Below are 15,652 nucleotides of genomic sequence, written 5' to 3' on the forward strand. Positions count from 1 at the left end.
GAAGCTGAAAATCAACTTTGCTGAGACTAGTAGCATGTGGGTGGATCAGAGACGAAACTAGATTAAATCCACACAACAGCTGCTTAAATTCTGGGGCCTCTATGGAGATTAACAAGGGGGGAGGGAGAGAACTACCAATGTTTCTTCTTAGGCAGGCTCTGCTAGTTTTCTATGTGCCAGGAAGCCCCACTTGTGAGGCTTACTCTTGAAGTTGCATGTTAAGAAAAAGAAGGAGAAAGGCCAAATGACATTGATTCCTTGCTCTGTTTTTCCTTTTAGTTTTTTGAATATTATATGCTGTGAAGGAAATGAGATTCAGGTGCTGCTTCTGAAAATTGGATATCCATAATGACCTTATTATCATCCTGGTGAGACCACCAGTTCTGGCTGTATATAGGATTGAAACTACAGTCTGAGCCGTAATTAAAGCTGCAATTCCTAACACATTTACTAGGTGGTGAACCCCACTGAACACAGCATGACTTACAACACAAGCCTGGCCATGGCTACTGAGAAGCAACTCCTATTGAATTCAGTTCAATGGGGCTTGCTCCCAAGTAAGTGAAGTTAGGATTACAGCCTTACATCTGAGAAGATAAGTATAAGATTCAATTGTCAAGTTCTGATTTCAATACGCCTTAAGTACAAGTCGTTACCCCACAATCAGGTCATAGTCTTCATATTGCTTCTGTTTACTTTGGGGTAGCTCCACAGCATAGAACAGGCATAGGCAAACTTGGCCCTCCAGATGTTTTTGGGACTACAACTCCCATCATCCCTGACCACTGGTCCTGTTAGCTAGGGATGATGGGAGTTGTAGTCCCAAAACATCTGGAGGGTGAGTTTGCCTATGCCTGACTTAGAATGTATTGATTCATTCTGCTGCATTGGAAACTAAGACCAGAGTTGTGGATGTTTGATGCTTTCCTTCCTCTTACTGAGTTTCCCTATTGACCAGGGTAAAAGTGGCCTGTTGTGCCTGTCACAATAGTTTGGCTGCAGAAATCAGCAGGTGACATTTTTGCACAGGCTGCAACCCCATGTAGGTCAGATGGAGGGGTGGAGAATCTTCAAAGGAAGCATAGAGCAGCAAAAAATGAAGGATACAGAAGTATCATAGAAGCAGTAATTAAGGGAACTGCTGAGGATGTTATAGTTGACAGTAGCAATATAGCACTCCTCTCAAGTCATGTGTGTGGGCTCAGGAGCAGATGCAGTTGTCACAGGGAGATAGCATAGCAGTCAAGGAGGAATAGATTGAGAAATGCACTTAGATATGGCGAGACCTTGGTTGGTGTCATTTCAATAGATGAGAAAAATAAGAATGTGAAGATCAAGAAAAATTAGGCATAGGCCAAGAACAAAGAAGAACTTGGAAGATTTGAGGGGGCTGGAAAGCACAAGCAAAGAAGAAAGAGACGTTAGGAGTCAACAAAACTTTTGGACAAATGCCCAACAACTCTTTGGTTATACTGCTAGTGAGCAATGAAGCACATTAAGCCAACTATGTAATGCAGAGAAGAAGCACCTTGCTAGCAGGGAGTTCTCAGTGTCTCAGGACATCAGCATCCTTCTTCAGTTACAGGCTAATTCTGAACAGAGCAGAATAACGTGCCCAAGACTATTCACTGGGCACGTAACCTGAGCACCTGTGGAAAGTTGAGAAGCCAAACCACAGTCCTTCTCAGAAGCATTACATCCCAGATTAATTCGTGCAAGGGGTTAGAAGCCAGAAGGCCAGATTCATTCTGACATTACAGTAACTTTCTATTGTTTTCATTTCATTTCAGTCATCCATTGCTTATATAGTGGTACCTCGGGTTACATACGTTTCAGGTTACATACGCTTCAGGTTACAGACTCCGCTAACCCAGAAACAGTGCTTCAGGTTAAGAACTTTGCTTCAGGATGAGAACAGAAATCGTGCTCCGGTGGCGTGGTGGCAGCAGGAGGCCCCATTAGCTAAAGTGATGCTTCAGGTTAAGTACAGTTTCAGGTTAAGTATGGACCTCTGGAACGAATTAAGTACTTAACCCGAGGTACCACTGTATCTTGCTTTTCCTTCCCAATGGAAGCCCAGAGCAGCTAACAATTAAACCAGGAGGAGAGGGTATGGGAGTGGGAATTAATACAAAATATCAAAATGATAATATATATCAACATACAAAACAAGCCAAAAACCAAAATTCATATTAAGACACTTAACAATGCATCAGTCTGTTCAGTCCATAATAATTAATTGCAATAACTGTCAGAGGAGAACAACAAAAACAAGATGAGTGAATACTACTCTCAAGCTATTTGCACTAGCTCAGAGATGTTTGCAGTTAGACAGAATCAGGGGTAGCAGAGCCAAAGACACAAACTAGTCAACATCAAAATTGGCCATCAGCTCATCATTCTCATAGAACTGGGGTGGATAAACTTTTTAATCCCAAGAGCCACCTTCTGGACAACCTCCTGGGGCTCATATGACTGTGGTGTGTGGAACTAGAAGCAAAGTGGGCAAAGCAATATGTGTGAACTTTATTTTTGCACAGTAGGCTAGTTTTCACACACATTCCTCTCTTGATAAATATCCCCTGCATTTCAGGAGACCTTACTGAGAGCCATCTAATATCCAGGCATAGACACAGCTGTACGGGAAGGAAGGAAGAAGTGATAGAGTAAAAAGGGGAATGAAAACAAAATATCCTGTTAACTTCTGATAATATGTGCTATTATAAGACTGCTCACCCTATAACAATGCACAAGGACGGGGCATAACAATTTCAATACATCCAGCTCAGGGCAGCAACTTTGTTGTTGTTTAGTCGTTTAGTCGTGTCCGACTCTTCGTGACCCCATGGACCAGAGCACGCCAGGCACTTCTGTCTTCCACTGCCTTCCACAGTTTGGTCAGACTCATGTTTGTAGCTTCGAGACTTTAACTCAACTCTGTTTGTAGCAGCAACTTTAACTCAACCTTTAATACAGACTTGAGAATAGTGGGAGATTCAAGTCCTCTTCAAGTGTTCATAATCAGGCAAAGTGACCACTGGGGTGGGGAATGGGGAACAAGCACATTTGCCACACCTCCTCCTTTTCTAACCGTGGAGGCTCAAACACATTGTTGAAAAGCAGCTTTTTTTGTCTGGACAAGATATAAAGATTTACTTGAAAATAAAACCCCAAGGTGGCTATCACTGATGGAAGCGAAGGCTCTGAAAAAGCTCAATATGGAGACCAAATGGCCAAAATATTGGGAGATTTTGGAACAGGAGGGTGACAAACTGAAATTGCAGAGTTTTGAGAAATTAAAAGATAAAGTGCGAGACTGGCTTCATTATTATCAAATAAGGGAGGCTTACAACTTGAACAAAAAAATTGGTTTCCAGGTGGAAAAATCAAAATTGGAAACAGAACTGCTAGATCCCAAAACCAATATATTATCAAGAATGTATAATTTGCTGTTGAAATGGAATACTCAGGATGAAACGGTTAAATCTGCTATGATTAAATGGGCACAAGATGTTGGACATAACATGTTTGCTGACTGGGAACAGTTGTGGGCCACAGGTATGAAATTCATGGCATGTAATGTCCTAAGAGAGAATATTATGAAAATGATATACAGGTGGTACATGACACCAGTCAAGCTTGCAAAAATATATCATTTGCCCGATAATAAGTGTTGGAAATGTAAAGAAAATGAAGGTACATTCTTTCACCTTTGGTGGATGTGCCCAAGGATTAAGGCTTTCTGAGAGATGATCTATAATGAAATGAAAATGGTATTTAAATATACCTTCCTGAAGAAACCAGAGGCCTTTCTCCTGGGCATGGTCGGCCAATTGGTGCCAAAGAAGGACAGAACTTTTTTTATGTATGCAACAACAGCAGCAAGAATACTCATCGCAAAGTATTGGAAGACACAAGATCTACCCACCTTGGAAGAATGGCAGATGAAAGTGATAGACTATATGGAACTGGCGGAAATGACTGGCAGAATCCGAGACCAGGGAGAAGAGTTGGTGGAAGAAGATTGGAAGAAATTTAAAGACTATTTGCAGAAATATTGTAAAATTAATGAATGTTAAAATGATGTTGGATTGAAATGAAATGGCTATAGCAACGAAGCTAAAAAGAATATGTAAAAATGGATTGATAAACAGATGAAGATACGAAGTTTTAATATGTTAAGATATAGAATTAAGATAAAAAGGATTTGCTGAATTAACTATGTGAACTGGAATACAAAAAAGGGAGGTGTGAGGAGGTCAGGAAACAAGTAAATGAAATATAAGACACGAAAAGATTGATCTGTTTCTAACTGTTTTTCCTCATTTTTCATGTATTTTGTATTTTTCTTTTCTATTTTTGTAAAAAAAAATTCTTTTTATTTTTATCTCTCTTTTCTTATTCAGTAATTCTCTTTTGTCTGTAAAATTTCAATAAATATCTTTTAAAAAAGAAAAAAAAGAAAAGCAGCTTTTATCAGCTTTGATTTATCAATGTGCTAGTAGCCCTATCATTCGCATTTGGGTGACTTGCACATTAGACTACTACCATAACGTGTTTGAAAGTAACTCATAAACTTCGGCCAGGTCAGAATGCATGTGTTTTGCTCCTGTTGGAGGGTGCTGGTTGGCATTCTCATGTATCACCTATTTAAGGCATGTTCGCTGGCCCCTGATATCTCCCCATGTCCACTTCAAAGTGCTGGTTGTGTTGGAATTCCTGGAGGCCAAGACCCAAGTTTGGGGCAGGTACGCTTTGGTGAGAGAACCCTGGCAGAGATTTCACATGGCAAAGCATGCAGCAAAGGAAAGTGTAGAAATATAGGGTGTAAAACCTTTTAAATGTGCCCCTTTGGTGAGTTCCAAAATGCCCCCCCCTTTCAAAAGCCCTTTTCCATTTCCCTAGCACAAAGATAGACCAGTTAGTAAGTTACAAAACAGTTTATTTACAAAACTCTTCAAAGGTCAGATTCGTGTACTTTTCCATATAGCAGTCAGAAAAAGTTGCACAAGCAGTAAAATGTTGCTTGTTTACAAAATGGTTCCTCAACTATTTGTATAGGAAAAATAGTACCTACAGACTTCATTATTGTCTGGAACAAAAGAGGCTAGTTAAAGCCATGCTGCTGGAGGGAGTGGCTCAGAGCTCCTCACACACCAAATTCACATGTAAACTGGGTAGAACAAATGGCTAGGTTGCTCATTTCCTCCCAAGATAAGGGGGAGTGACATAGGCTATGCCTGGAAAGACAGTTTACTCTGTAGCATTAAGGCCATATGGATTAATTAGACTCAAGCATGTTGATTATATGAGGCTTGTATTTCAAGACCAAATGCATTGTTTCACAAATACCTGAGAGAATGCCACCTCCCATATAAAGACCACCACCACTGACAGCATTTTAGATCTTCTGAACTGGTCCAGCTCCATATTCCAATATAGAGAGACTAGGCTACTCTCTACAAAGAACAAGGCCTTCTCTGAGGAAGCCCCAATGTTCTAGAACTCTCTTCTGAGACATGTTTGCTAACCTTTTTCCTGCTGGTCTTTTTGGAAGTGGCTGAATGCATACATTTTTCAGAAAGCCTATGAAAAACTCTTCAAAGGTCAGATTCATGTACTTTTCCATTCAGCAGTCAGAAAAAGTTGCACAAGCAGTAAAGCATCGCTTGCTTACAAAATGGTTCCTAAACTATTTGCTTTAGTGTCATTTTATTGCTGCCATATGAGATGGTTTATGACTAAAATAAATTTGTTTTATTTGCTAGGCAATTTTTCTTTTACATTGTTTAATTATTTCATGACAAGGGATATATAAGTTTATTTTATATTTTATATTTTTATATTTTATTTATTATTTAGAAGGAGACAAAGCAGGGAGGAAACTTTGCAAATAAATGGGGCTTAGGTGGGTTCTCTCAGGAAACAGAAGTTACTTCTCTGAGCACCTTTCAGGCAGATGCTGTGGAGCCAGACTATTTGTGGTTTAGGAAGTACGTTAACTAAAATATTTCAATGACTTGTATTCATTTGTTAATAAACATTCCCTGTTAGATTATGGAAGGGAATTTTGATACAGTTTAAAATTCAATTTAAGGCAAAATATTGCTGCCTTGTTTGTTTTTTAATTATTGAATCAATGTATACCTAATGCAAAGAAAGCAAGAGGATAACTAGGAGGATGAAAAAATAATGCATTCATCTATATGCAGCATGAATGTTACAGGAGAGTTATGAGTCTCTGTAGGACATAAATGGTCATTTCTGGATAGGGAAAACAGAAAATTGGCCAAACGGTATAGAATTAATCCCATTCCCTCTGCAGCCTTGGGTCATTCATTAGACTAAAGCAGACCAATTATGCATTCATGAGCAGGAAGCTCAGAGTTTCACTTGGCTAATCAGAAGCTGATAACTGAATGCAAGATCCAGTTACTTTTCAAGGCCTCAGCATAATAATGTAACCAGTAAGCCTTTAAACACGAAAACCTCTAAGTGTTTAATGCTGCTTTTTAAATTATTGCATTCAGTAACTACCATCTATATAATATCAAAACATAGCAGGCCAATATAATTGTATTAAAGGCTACAGTACCATAAAAAACATTCTGCACATACAAGTGGGGATCCAATTTCAAATCTACCTTTTATCGTACAAAAGAAAAGAGAGCACAAAATGTTGGCAATTGTTCCTATCACTATATAGTAACTGAATGGCGTCTATTGCAGCAACCATTTCAGCCATATATGGAAATTTGAACATTCAAATGTCTGAAAGGAAGCAAGGAGCAGACGGTGGCAGAAATGACTTTAAAGGTATGCATGTTTGAATATGTGCAGAAGTTCTTGGACACAAACGTTCCATTGTAAGGCTTACTAGGGGACCCGATGTAACCTGAACTGAGGAATGAGGTGACTTTGATAAATGCATGACAAATAAAGAACCTCAATCAATGGGCTTATAAAGCAAGAGTCAAATCAACTCTCATGAGAAAGTGCCAGGCCTAGGGGTGAGGGAGAGTATGAAGACTGGGGAAGTCTGTTCAGATTACTAAAATGTACGTCTACACCAGAAGCCTTCCATCTAGGTTCAAAAAACCTAAAATTAGGGCTGGGAGAGTAAGTTCAGTGCAGTATCGTACCCTAACACCCTAGTTACAGAATGCTGTTCAGCAGTTGCTAAGGCAGTTGGTCAAATTATGCTACAGCTGATCATGCAACTCTTTTTAATTACTGATTTTAATAGCACGTTCAATTTGTATCATTGCTGGTCCCTTTTATGGCCTGCTCACAGTCCAAAGATGGAGAAAATGTAAAACACACAATACATTTAAGGCTACAGAACTACTTTATGCCCCTTTATCTGGGAGAAAGTCCCATTGCAATCCATGTGGGATGTCCAGTGCTAGTCATATGTGATAGATGCAGTGGATGATTTATGGCAGAGATTACCCAGTGGGACTCATCTCTAAGTAGGCATGCATAGGATTGTACTGTAGAACTCCTTGCTTGATTGCTTGGGATATGTCCATGCCAGCAAAAATAAAAATGCTTAAGACTGGGGAAATACATTAATGTTGACTGTTCCCACCCACCCCATAGATTATACCCTCAATCTTCCTATCATGATTATTACGGTACTATTTCAGCAGCTTATGGCACGTTCAATGTATTTACAGTTATTTTTTAGCTACACAAACCTAAAAGTGGGGGGAAACAACAGAATTCTATTCACTTCACCATTCTTTTGTCCAAGGAAGGATCATTAAAATGTTGTCTAGAGTTTCCAAATGTGAGTTGATAGTGACCTTAAGTTGTATTATCTGTTTGCATTGCTGTAGTAAATAAACCTTGACTGCCACTGAAAAGAAGCAGGATCTTTAAAGACAAGCCTTTCAATTTACAGTATATTATCCAGATTAACTCCATAAAATCCAGAATATAGTAGGTGCTGATGTGTTCTCCAGCGCTCTGATTAAACATAGAGGTGGGTATTAAAAGTTGGCCCTGCCACTTCCCCTCTAGCTTAATAAAGACATATTGTTCTCTCTGGCATGCTTTGCTGCTTCCTCAATGATTTCATTGTCCTGTGACTAAATTATACTAGCAGTCTTTCTTAGGTCACCTGATTATTATTATTATTAGTTTCCCAAATCAGTGATCAGGTTAGATAGAACCCATTGAGTTTTAATATGGCTAGAAAGACCAAGAAGATGACAAGCAGTACTCTGCTATGCTCCAGATCCCTGAAGCAGTCTCTTTTCCAACTCTTCATGTTTACACTGCATTGATTTTCAGACACTGGACATGTAGCTAAGAAAATTTGATTGACCTATATCCAGTATAACTTAGGATTGCCATATTTCAAAAAGTAAGATACCCCAAGACACCCCAAGAGTTGTTCACCATTTTTTTTTAGGAAGACCCCCAAATTGTTGACTTTTTTTTAGTAAAAGCTACAAGAATTTTTGAGTTTGGGATCTGTTTTTGGCACTTTCGGCACAATTAACTGTTGCTGGTTTTCCAGGTCATTTGCCCAATTTCCGAAATATATAAGGGGAAGGGGCTACACATGCAGATATTTGAGTAAGTGCTTATTCTTCCATGTACTTAGACAACTCCAGAGATGCTCTGGGTACCAGGTGTGGTGACTGTCACATTGAGTCAAGCAGTCTCTATAAGAAACCCAGCATTTGCTACATTGTCAAGGCACTGGGGTCTTAACCATTTACATCTGATCACCCTAACTTAAATCAGGATTAATTTTTTTAAAAGCATCCTTCCTCTGGAGGAGCAAGCTATAAAGTATCACCAGCATGTATACCATGCAATTCATGCAACTGCTTGAATCTAAAATGTATGCATTAAGTGTGCTTCGCCAGAACCATGTCCCTGAGATGAGAAGGCTGCATGCAAGAGTGCAGAAATACTGCAAGTCATGCCTGAAAAAGTGTGTGTGCACACAAAAGCTTATACCCAGCACTAACTTAGTTGTTCTCCAAGGCGCTACTGGACTATTTATTTATTTAGTGCAAGTCATGTGTCATACAACCAAGTTTTCTTTATGATTGTGTAGGGGAGCTACCTACATAGACAACCTGACAGTATTCCTGTGCCATTGACGAACCTTGAGAGGGGCAAGGGGAATTCTGGGAGGTGGATTCAGGAATCTAAGCAGCCTTTGTGGTGTTTCTAGCCATTTATGTAAGTGGTCAGAGGTACAGAAGCCCCTAACAGAAAAATGCTAACGTTAGCAATCTATCAGCCGGCCAATGAGTCATCTTCCATTTGCCTGGCTTTTAATTGATCAGCTGCAACATTACATACTGCAGGGCCTTCATGAGTAAACCTTTCAAAACATCCTAAAGAAAATGGGCAGCTTCTCCCATGTGTGATGTCACCAACATACAAGAGGGCCAGAAAGAGCTATCAACATTTTCTGCTGGAATGCAAAAAGCCTTCCTTCTTCTGCATCTGTTTGCTCTAACTTAGTTATGGTAAAGTGCTGAAGAAATGCTAGAATACACAAATCTTAGATCAGGGGTTTTTTTATTTACAATTTGCCCAATTAAATTTAAAGCATAATCACATAGTCACAAAATCAAAACAGTGTACTTGATACAAAAAAGGAAGAAGTGCACATATACCCTACCATAGTATTTTATGGAGTTTACCACATGGTTATTCAACAATGCAAACTGTTAGATTTTGGGTAAACTGTCCAAGTCAAAGGATGGGTTCTCTTTAAAAGCTATGATTCCACAGGAACAGGACAAGACTCTACATGGACATAGTACTGTCAACAAGCCTCTCCATATTTCTGAAAATCCAAGCACTTAGCTCAACCTGCATCTTAGTGCCAGCTTTAGTTCAAATTATTTGTTATCTAGTACACTTACTTACCTAGAATGTGTCTGTGCAAGTGTTATTTGGTTTCAATCATTGAGACATTTTCTAAAATTCTTGATGATTGAAGACTTCATCCCTTCCCACTTTTGTTTGAAAAAGCTACTCTCCATTCTTCTGCCCCAACATTACATTTCAAGCATAGAATAGAGTAAAATCCAAATTGCACCAAATCAAAACGGACATCTGGAAATGACTCTAGAGGCTTTATTTTAGAAGGCGACTACTATGATAATGAAAAATTAATAGCATTTCAAGTTTAGCAGTGGAGGTTTGATCCCTTGTTCAGTTTTATTCAAGCGGTTTTTGCCACTGCTTTGCCAAATAACTTGCTTTGCTGGCACATATGGTTCACTTATAGCTTTAGTAAAATGGGGAAAAAACTGAAATACCACAGTAAAAGTAATTTTCCAATATATTTTAAAACTACACAGGCTTAGTTAGAACAGCCACACATTAACTGAGGCTTAAAATAAGATCTGCACAACTGAAGGTGGAAATTCCAAAGCAAAATGTTGGATGGAACTCTGTGTCTGCTGGATGCATCCTTACATACGAAACTGAGTGAACTGAACCAGCGCCATTTGTATTTTCTAGTGGTTTTCGAAGCTTCATTTTCATTCAAATTAAAGAGTCCTTATTTTGCATATCTTCATGATCTCTCTCCTATGTTTTTCATGGTAGTCATTATCCAGTGCCAGTCAAGTTGTACTTCTTTGTCTTGTATTTCCAATTCCAGCTGTTGAAGACTGGAGCCCACCCCACTGCCTTCCAAATCTTGAATGGTCATAGGGTTGATTTTCAGGGGAAATGGCTTTGGATCATCAGGTGCTCTTATAAGACTCTCAGTCCAATTGGTACCAGTAACTGAACTGTAGCGTAAACTGCACTGACTTGATGCAGGTATTCTGTGGTTCTTTTTCATGCTGGGATAGGAAGGTCTAGCCATCTCAGATGGTTCAGGGCACTGGGTAGGGAATGGTGGAAGTTTCCCAGCCAGGGTTTCTTAACAAACGTATAGAAGAGAGATTGTGAGAATGAAGAGGCCCGTAGTTGATTGAAGAGAGCTTCCATGTCCCTTGGTGGTGGTATTGTTCAGTGTGCTAAGTGGTGCGGACGTTGGACTTGAATTATTGTTTGCAGCCGATGGAGTTGTTCCATTACCGCCACTTGTCTAAACATGAAGAAAGAAAAGACTGTAAAGCCACAATTAATACCTTTTCCAACTTGCATTTTGCCTTCAAGGGCATATCCGCATGTATTTTCATCTGTCAGTTCAGGAAAGCTACTACCTTTAAATGGGTGCGATGAGAAGCGCGACAATGCCTGTCCAAGAAGATCCATCTCTAATATAATTGTTTGCCTGCTCAGAAGCAAGTCCTGATGTTAGCTTGCTTGGACATTTTGTGCAAATGGTAATACAGATTTATTTATTTTAATGAATAAATTAGAGCCTAAAGCAGGACTAACAAGGTGCCATGCAACTGGAAGCAAGGCTGACTGAATGAGGTGTTAGCTCTTAAGATTAGGGACAATACTAAGGAATTTTAAGGGCTTGAAAATCACTTTACTTTCTGTGGCACACACAGGTTTCTTTTGTTTTGGTCACTATTTGTCACACAGCTTTTAAAAAAAAGATCTAGCAAAATCATAAAGACTAGTTTTGCCAATAGTTCAAGTGAGAGGAATACACACACGACTACTATCCTATCTCTGAACAGCCATCTTCTTTCTGTCTCTAGCTTAATAGCTTTCACGTCCCAAAGAGACAGAAGAAATAACTGTCTTTCTAGTCAAGTTCCAGTCTTTCATGTAGTATTTTGCACTGCCTAGCTGGTAATTTTGCGCTAAGGGTTTCAGTGTGGCGCTATTTATACTGGAGAGCTATTCCAGAATCAAAGTGTCAGTCTCCAGCAGTTACAAGAGGAGTGTTTTGTATGTCTGAAAGCTGGGAAGATGTATGGAATAGCTTTGGATCCCAGGATACAGGAAAATTGAGGTTTTCCACTATAACAAGCAGTAACAGATTGCTGTTGCAGGCATTACGATTTGAAATGTGCCTCTTAAACCACACTTACTAATACAACTTCAAGTCAATGTAACTCTGCCAATCTGTTTTGGATATCAGTTACTTTCAAGCAAGCTCCACCAGTGAAGCGCTCATCCAAGCAAGCATGTAGATCACAAAGTTTCAAAAGAGAAAGCAAGGTGGACTTGCTGTATGTCTGCAATGGAGTCTGTGTAACACAAACTAGCATGGATGCTTTAGCAGAGATTCCTGCATTGCAGGGGGTTGGACCAGATGACCCTTGGAATCCCTTCCAACTCTACGAGGGGGGAAACCAAGGCTGCAGTCCTACAATCAGGCTGTTTTGTCTTTAAAATTCAATGTGCTTTAAGCAGCTTGCAGCAGAGATCTGTAGCAATGTTAACTTATATGTTGCTTACTATATAGAATTTTATCATTAGAATGCAACAAGAACGCATGGCATCTGTTAGCATTTGACTTTCATCCCCAGAGGGTCTATGCTGGCAGACAGTCTATGTGGCATAAGTGGAGAGTACTGTACTTAGGAGACCAGCATTTTGCTGCACACCTTCATATCAAACATTGCTTTCAGGAGTTCTTTTATGCGAGAAACCTCAAAGAGTTGAGATGCTCAGTATTTGGATGCCGCTGCTGCTGCTAGTTCCTAGTGTTTTCCTAACAGAGCAGCACACCTACCTGCAAATTTTGTTTGCTTTCTAAAAGCAGCTTCAAAAAGCAGATCTAGTCTCACAACGGATCTTTTAAATATTCTCAAATACAGTTCCAAAAGTTGTTTCTTGGATGGCAGTCAAGCCTTGCCTGCTATCTTGGCTGCCTTATACCAACTAACCCATCTCTCCTGGCCAAAGTTGCTTCAAGCTCTGTCCTATCCCTTCAATTTTTTGTTTGTTTGGGCCAAATGACGGAGCTAGGGAAAAGGGTGACTCATCCTTCTTTCTGTAGCTGGCTGCATGGTGAAGTACTAACTCACTGCAGCTTTTGTCATTTTATAGCCAGCAGCCAACTGTTTCACCTCCAGCAAAAAAACTCTGGAGCAGAATGTGGAACGAAACTAACACCGAAAGCCAACGGACATTCCAAATTCCTTAAGTGGTAAAACTGTGTGCTGCTATCCTTTATTACAGAAACAGCCTGCCCTGAAACACAGGCTAAGTACACACCATATATTTAAAGCACAATCCCTACCTACCAGTTCTGGGACTGTAGTTTATCTTTCACAAAGCTACAATTCTCAGCACCTTTAATAACTACAGTTCCCAGCACTGGTGGGAGTGGGGGTGCGAGGGAAGAGCTGTGCTTTAAATGTATAGTGTGTACACAGCTTTCTTTTATTCTAGCTGTGGCATATTTGACATCTTTTTTTAAAAAAGTCTCCATTTACATCCCTAGGCTCCATTATATCTTAGGTATTTGATTACTAAACAAAGACAGAAGAAAGGTGCCTTTATGGTTCCAAAGCAGTGGCTAGAGGCAGATTACTAAATTGCAAATAGGAATACTAATGGGTCTGCAACCCAACACGCTTACTAAGGGTAGGTTGCACTGAATATAGTAACACTTACTTATGAGTAGACGTGCCTAGGATTACACTGAGTATTTTAAACAGCCACTTGTCTGTATCTAACTGAAGAAAAGCAGACAGAAGCTAGGTAAATGAAGAGGAGAGAAATCAATACTGGGTGTCTGCAGGAATTTTCCCAGGGAGGGGAAGAGTAAAACACTGAAAAGGGAAGCAGGCTAGCATCTTGCACACGAAACAATAAGAGTCATATCTGTACAGTCTGCCTCATATCCCAGATTCTAAAAACTTACATAGAACAAGAAAACTGGGAATTATGGTTGCCTCCTCCTGTGGAAACCCATCATGCAAAAGACCCATTTTCTTACACTTGCCACAATTTAAGATCTTTCTATATCCATCCTTGGATAATCTAAATGAGGTTCATATTCCAACAAGAGGTCCTATCTTTCCCCATTGTCTACACAGTGCAGATTCTACATTAAACAGCTCAACAATGTAGCACTGAGGATTTACATTGAAAGCTACCTGAGGGAGGGTGTTCAGAACCCTCACTGATACGGGTGGCACCCATTTGTATTTTGTTTGAGGTGTGGCAGAATATTGCAAGCCTAGTGCCCCAAGCCTCCTAACACGATCTCCTATCCAGAAGAATAGGTGGAGGTAATAATAATACTTTTATTATTTGTACTCCGCCAATCTGATTTGGTTGCCCCAGCCACTCTAAGTGGCAGAGATAAGAGAGAGAAGTACCATTTAACACGGATTTCAAAAGAAAACGAGTCAAGTCAATCCACCCTAGTTGGCAAAAGAACATGTGGTAGGCAATGGCAGAGTTAACATTGTTGGAATCTGTCTGTCTCGAGAGACAACAAGCCTCCCCCCAAAAAAATCGAGATCTGGAAAGGACAGGGAGAAAAGCGTGAATATTTAGGGCTCGACCGCAGCGCCCAGAAACATCGCACAACTTTAGGACCTTTTGTGGGAAGCCAGCACTGTAGAATCCGCCCTGGCTTGGGGATGCCACAATTATGCGCGCATTGTAGGAGAAGGCAGTGGATTGCTCTAAACTCGGACGGGACCGGGTCCGGGATACCCAAGGCGACTTTGTCCGGGGGCGAGCCAGTCTTCGGGATGAGACTTCATCCATCCCTTTCACACTTGCACAGCCAAAAGGAATTAATGGAAAGCTCCAAGCGTGGGGGCGGGTTGGGTCGAGAACCCAACAGTAACCTAGGGATGGGGGCGGGGAGGAAAAACAGAAGGGAAAAACAGGATCCCTCGACCCTTTAGATTAGAGTATGGGGTCATGAGGACGATGCCACGCCAAGATCGCTGCCAACGCTCACCTGAGTGGGTAAAAGCAGCGCCAGGAGCAAAAGCCCCAAGCCGAGCCGCGTAGCAAGTGCCGTGCCCATGTCTAATCGCGCTGCGAGCCCCCGACTCCCTCCGAAGCTGCTCCTGAGATGCAACGTGGAGGCGCGTGCGGAGGGTTTTTATGCGGGCGCCGAGCTCCAGCCGGGGCGGGGCGAAGCCCCTGTAGACCTCCTCCTCCTTCCCACCCGTCGCGTTGCCTCTTGCCCCACCTCTTGGGGGCTTTTAAAAACCCTGATCGGCTTCGTTCCCGCCCTCTGCCTTGTTGTCAGCTCTTCCACTGATCCCCGCAACTCCGTTTGGCAATTCAAGGGTCTATTTCCCCCCCCCCCCCCACCAAACGCGGTACAATAGGAAGCAGAGGTCTTTCGAAAGCTCGCTTATTTCAAAACAAAAGGTTCCGGGCTCAGCACAGCCTGGAATTCACGCCGCCCGACCTGTAAGCTTTAACCCCTATGTTAGATACATAACGTGGGGTAAATTCAGTGGTAAAAAAACAAACAACTCTGGATATGCTCAGAGGTCTCCCTCATTTTACGGTGACATCACCTGGTGCACTAGTAAAACTACACAATGGGTGATCAGAATTTCATTTGAGTGATGGCTTTAGAAGCTTAGCCCTTCTCCTTAACCAGAAATAACACTGAAAAAGGAAGAGTGTCTTGGTCATAACTCACTACTAAGTTAACGCAATAAGCTAATGAATATCTGGATTTAGGGGGGAGGCTTTTGAAGTCAGTCAACACGGCTTCATATGATCCTAAAGCCCCTTCACCTGTTGTTTTAGAAATGCATGACTGGAC

At 40.9% G+C, this 15,652-nt stretch overlaps 1 protein-coding gene across 1 annotated transcript; it reads right to left on the minus strand.

Moving 5' to 3' along the window:
- Nucleotides 1–9,532: 9,532 nt before the first annotated feature.
- On the minus strand, nt 9,533–14,977 carry CD24 (CD24 molecule). The gene is made up of 2 exons (XM_083731562.1): nt 14,825–14,977; nt 9,533–11,080 (listed from the first exon to the last, which is right to left on the minus strand). Exons 1-2 carry the CDS (start codon nt 14,891–14,893, stop codon nt 10,913–10,915), a joined length of 237 nt encoding a protein of 78 aa, XP_083587688.1. The 5' UTR covers nt 14,894–14,977; the 3' UTR covers nt 9,533–10,912.
- Nucleotides 14,978–15,652: the final 675 nt, after the last annotated feature.

This window comes from Podarcis gaigeae (genome assembly GCF_964106915.1).
Source record: "Podarcis gaigeae genome assembly, chromosome: 3".
NCBI lineage: Eukaryota > Metazoa > Chordata > Lepidosauria > Squamata > Lacertidae > Podarcis > Podarcis gaigeae.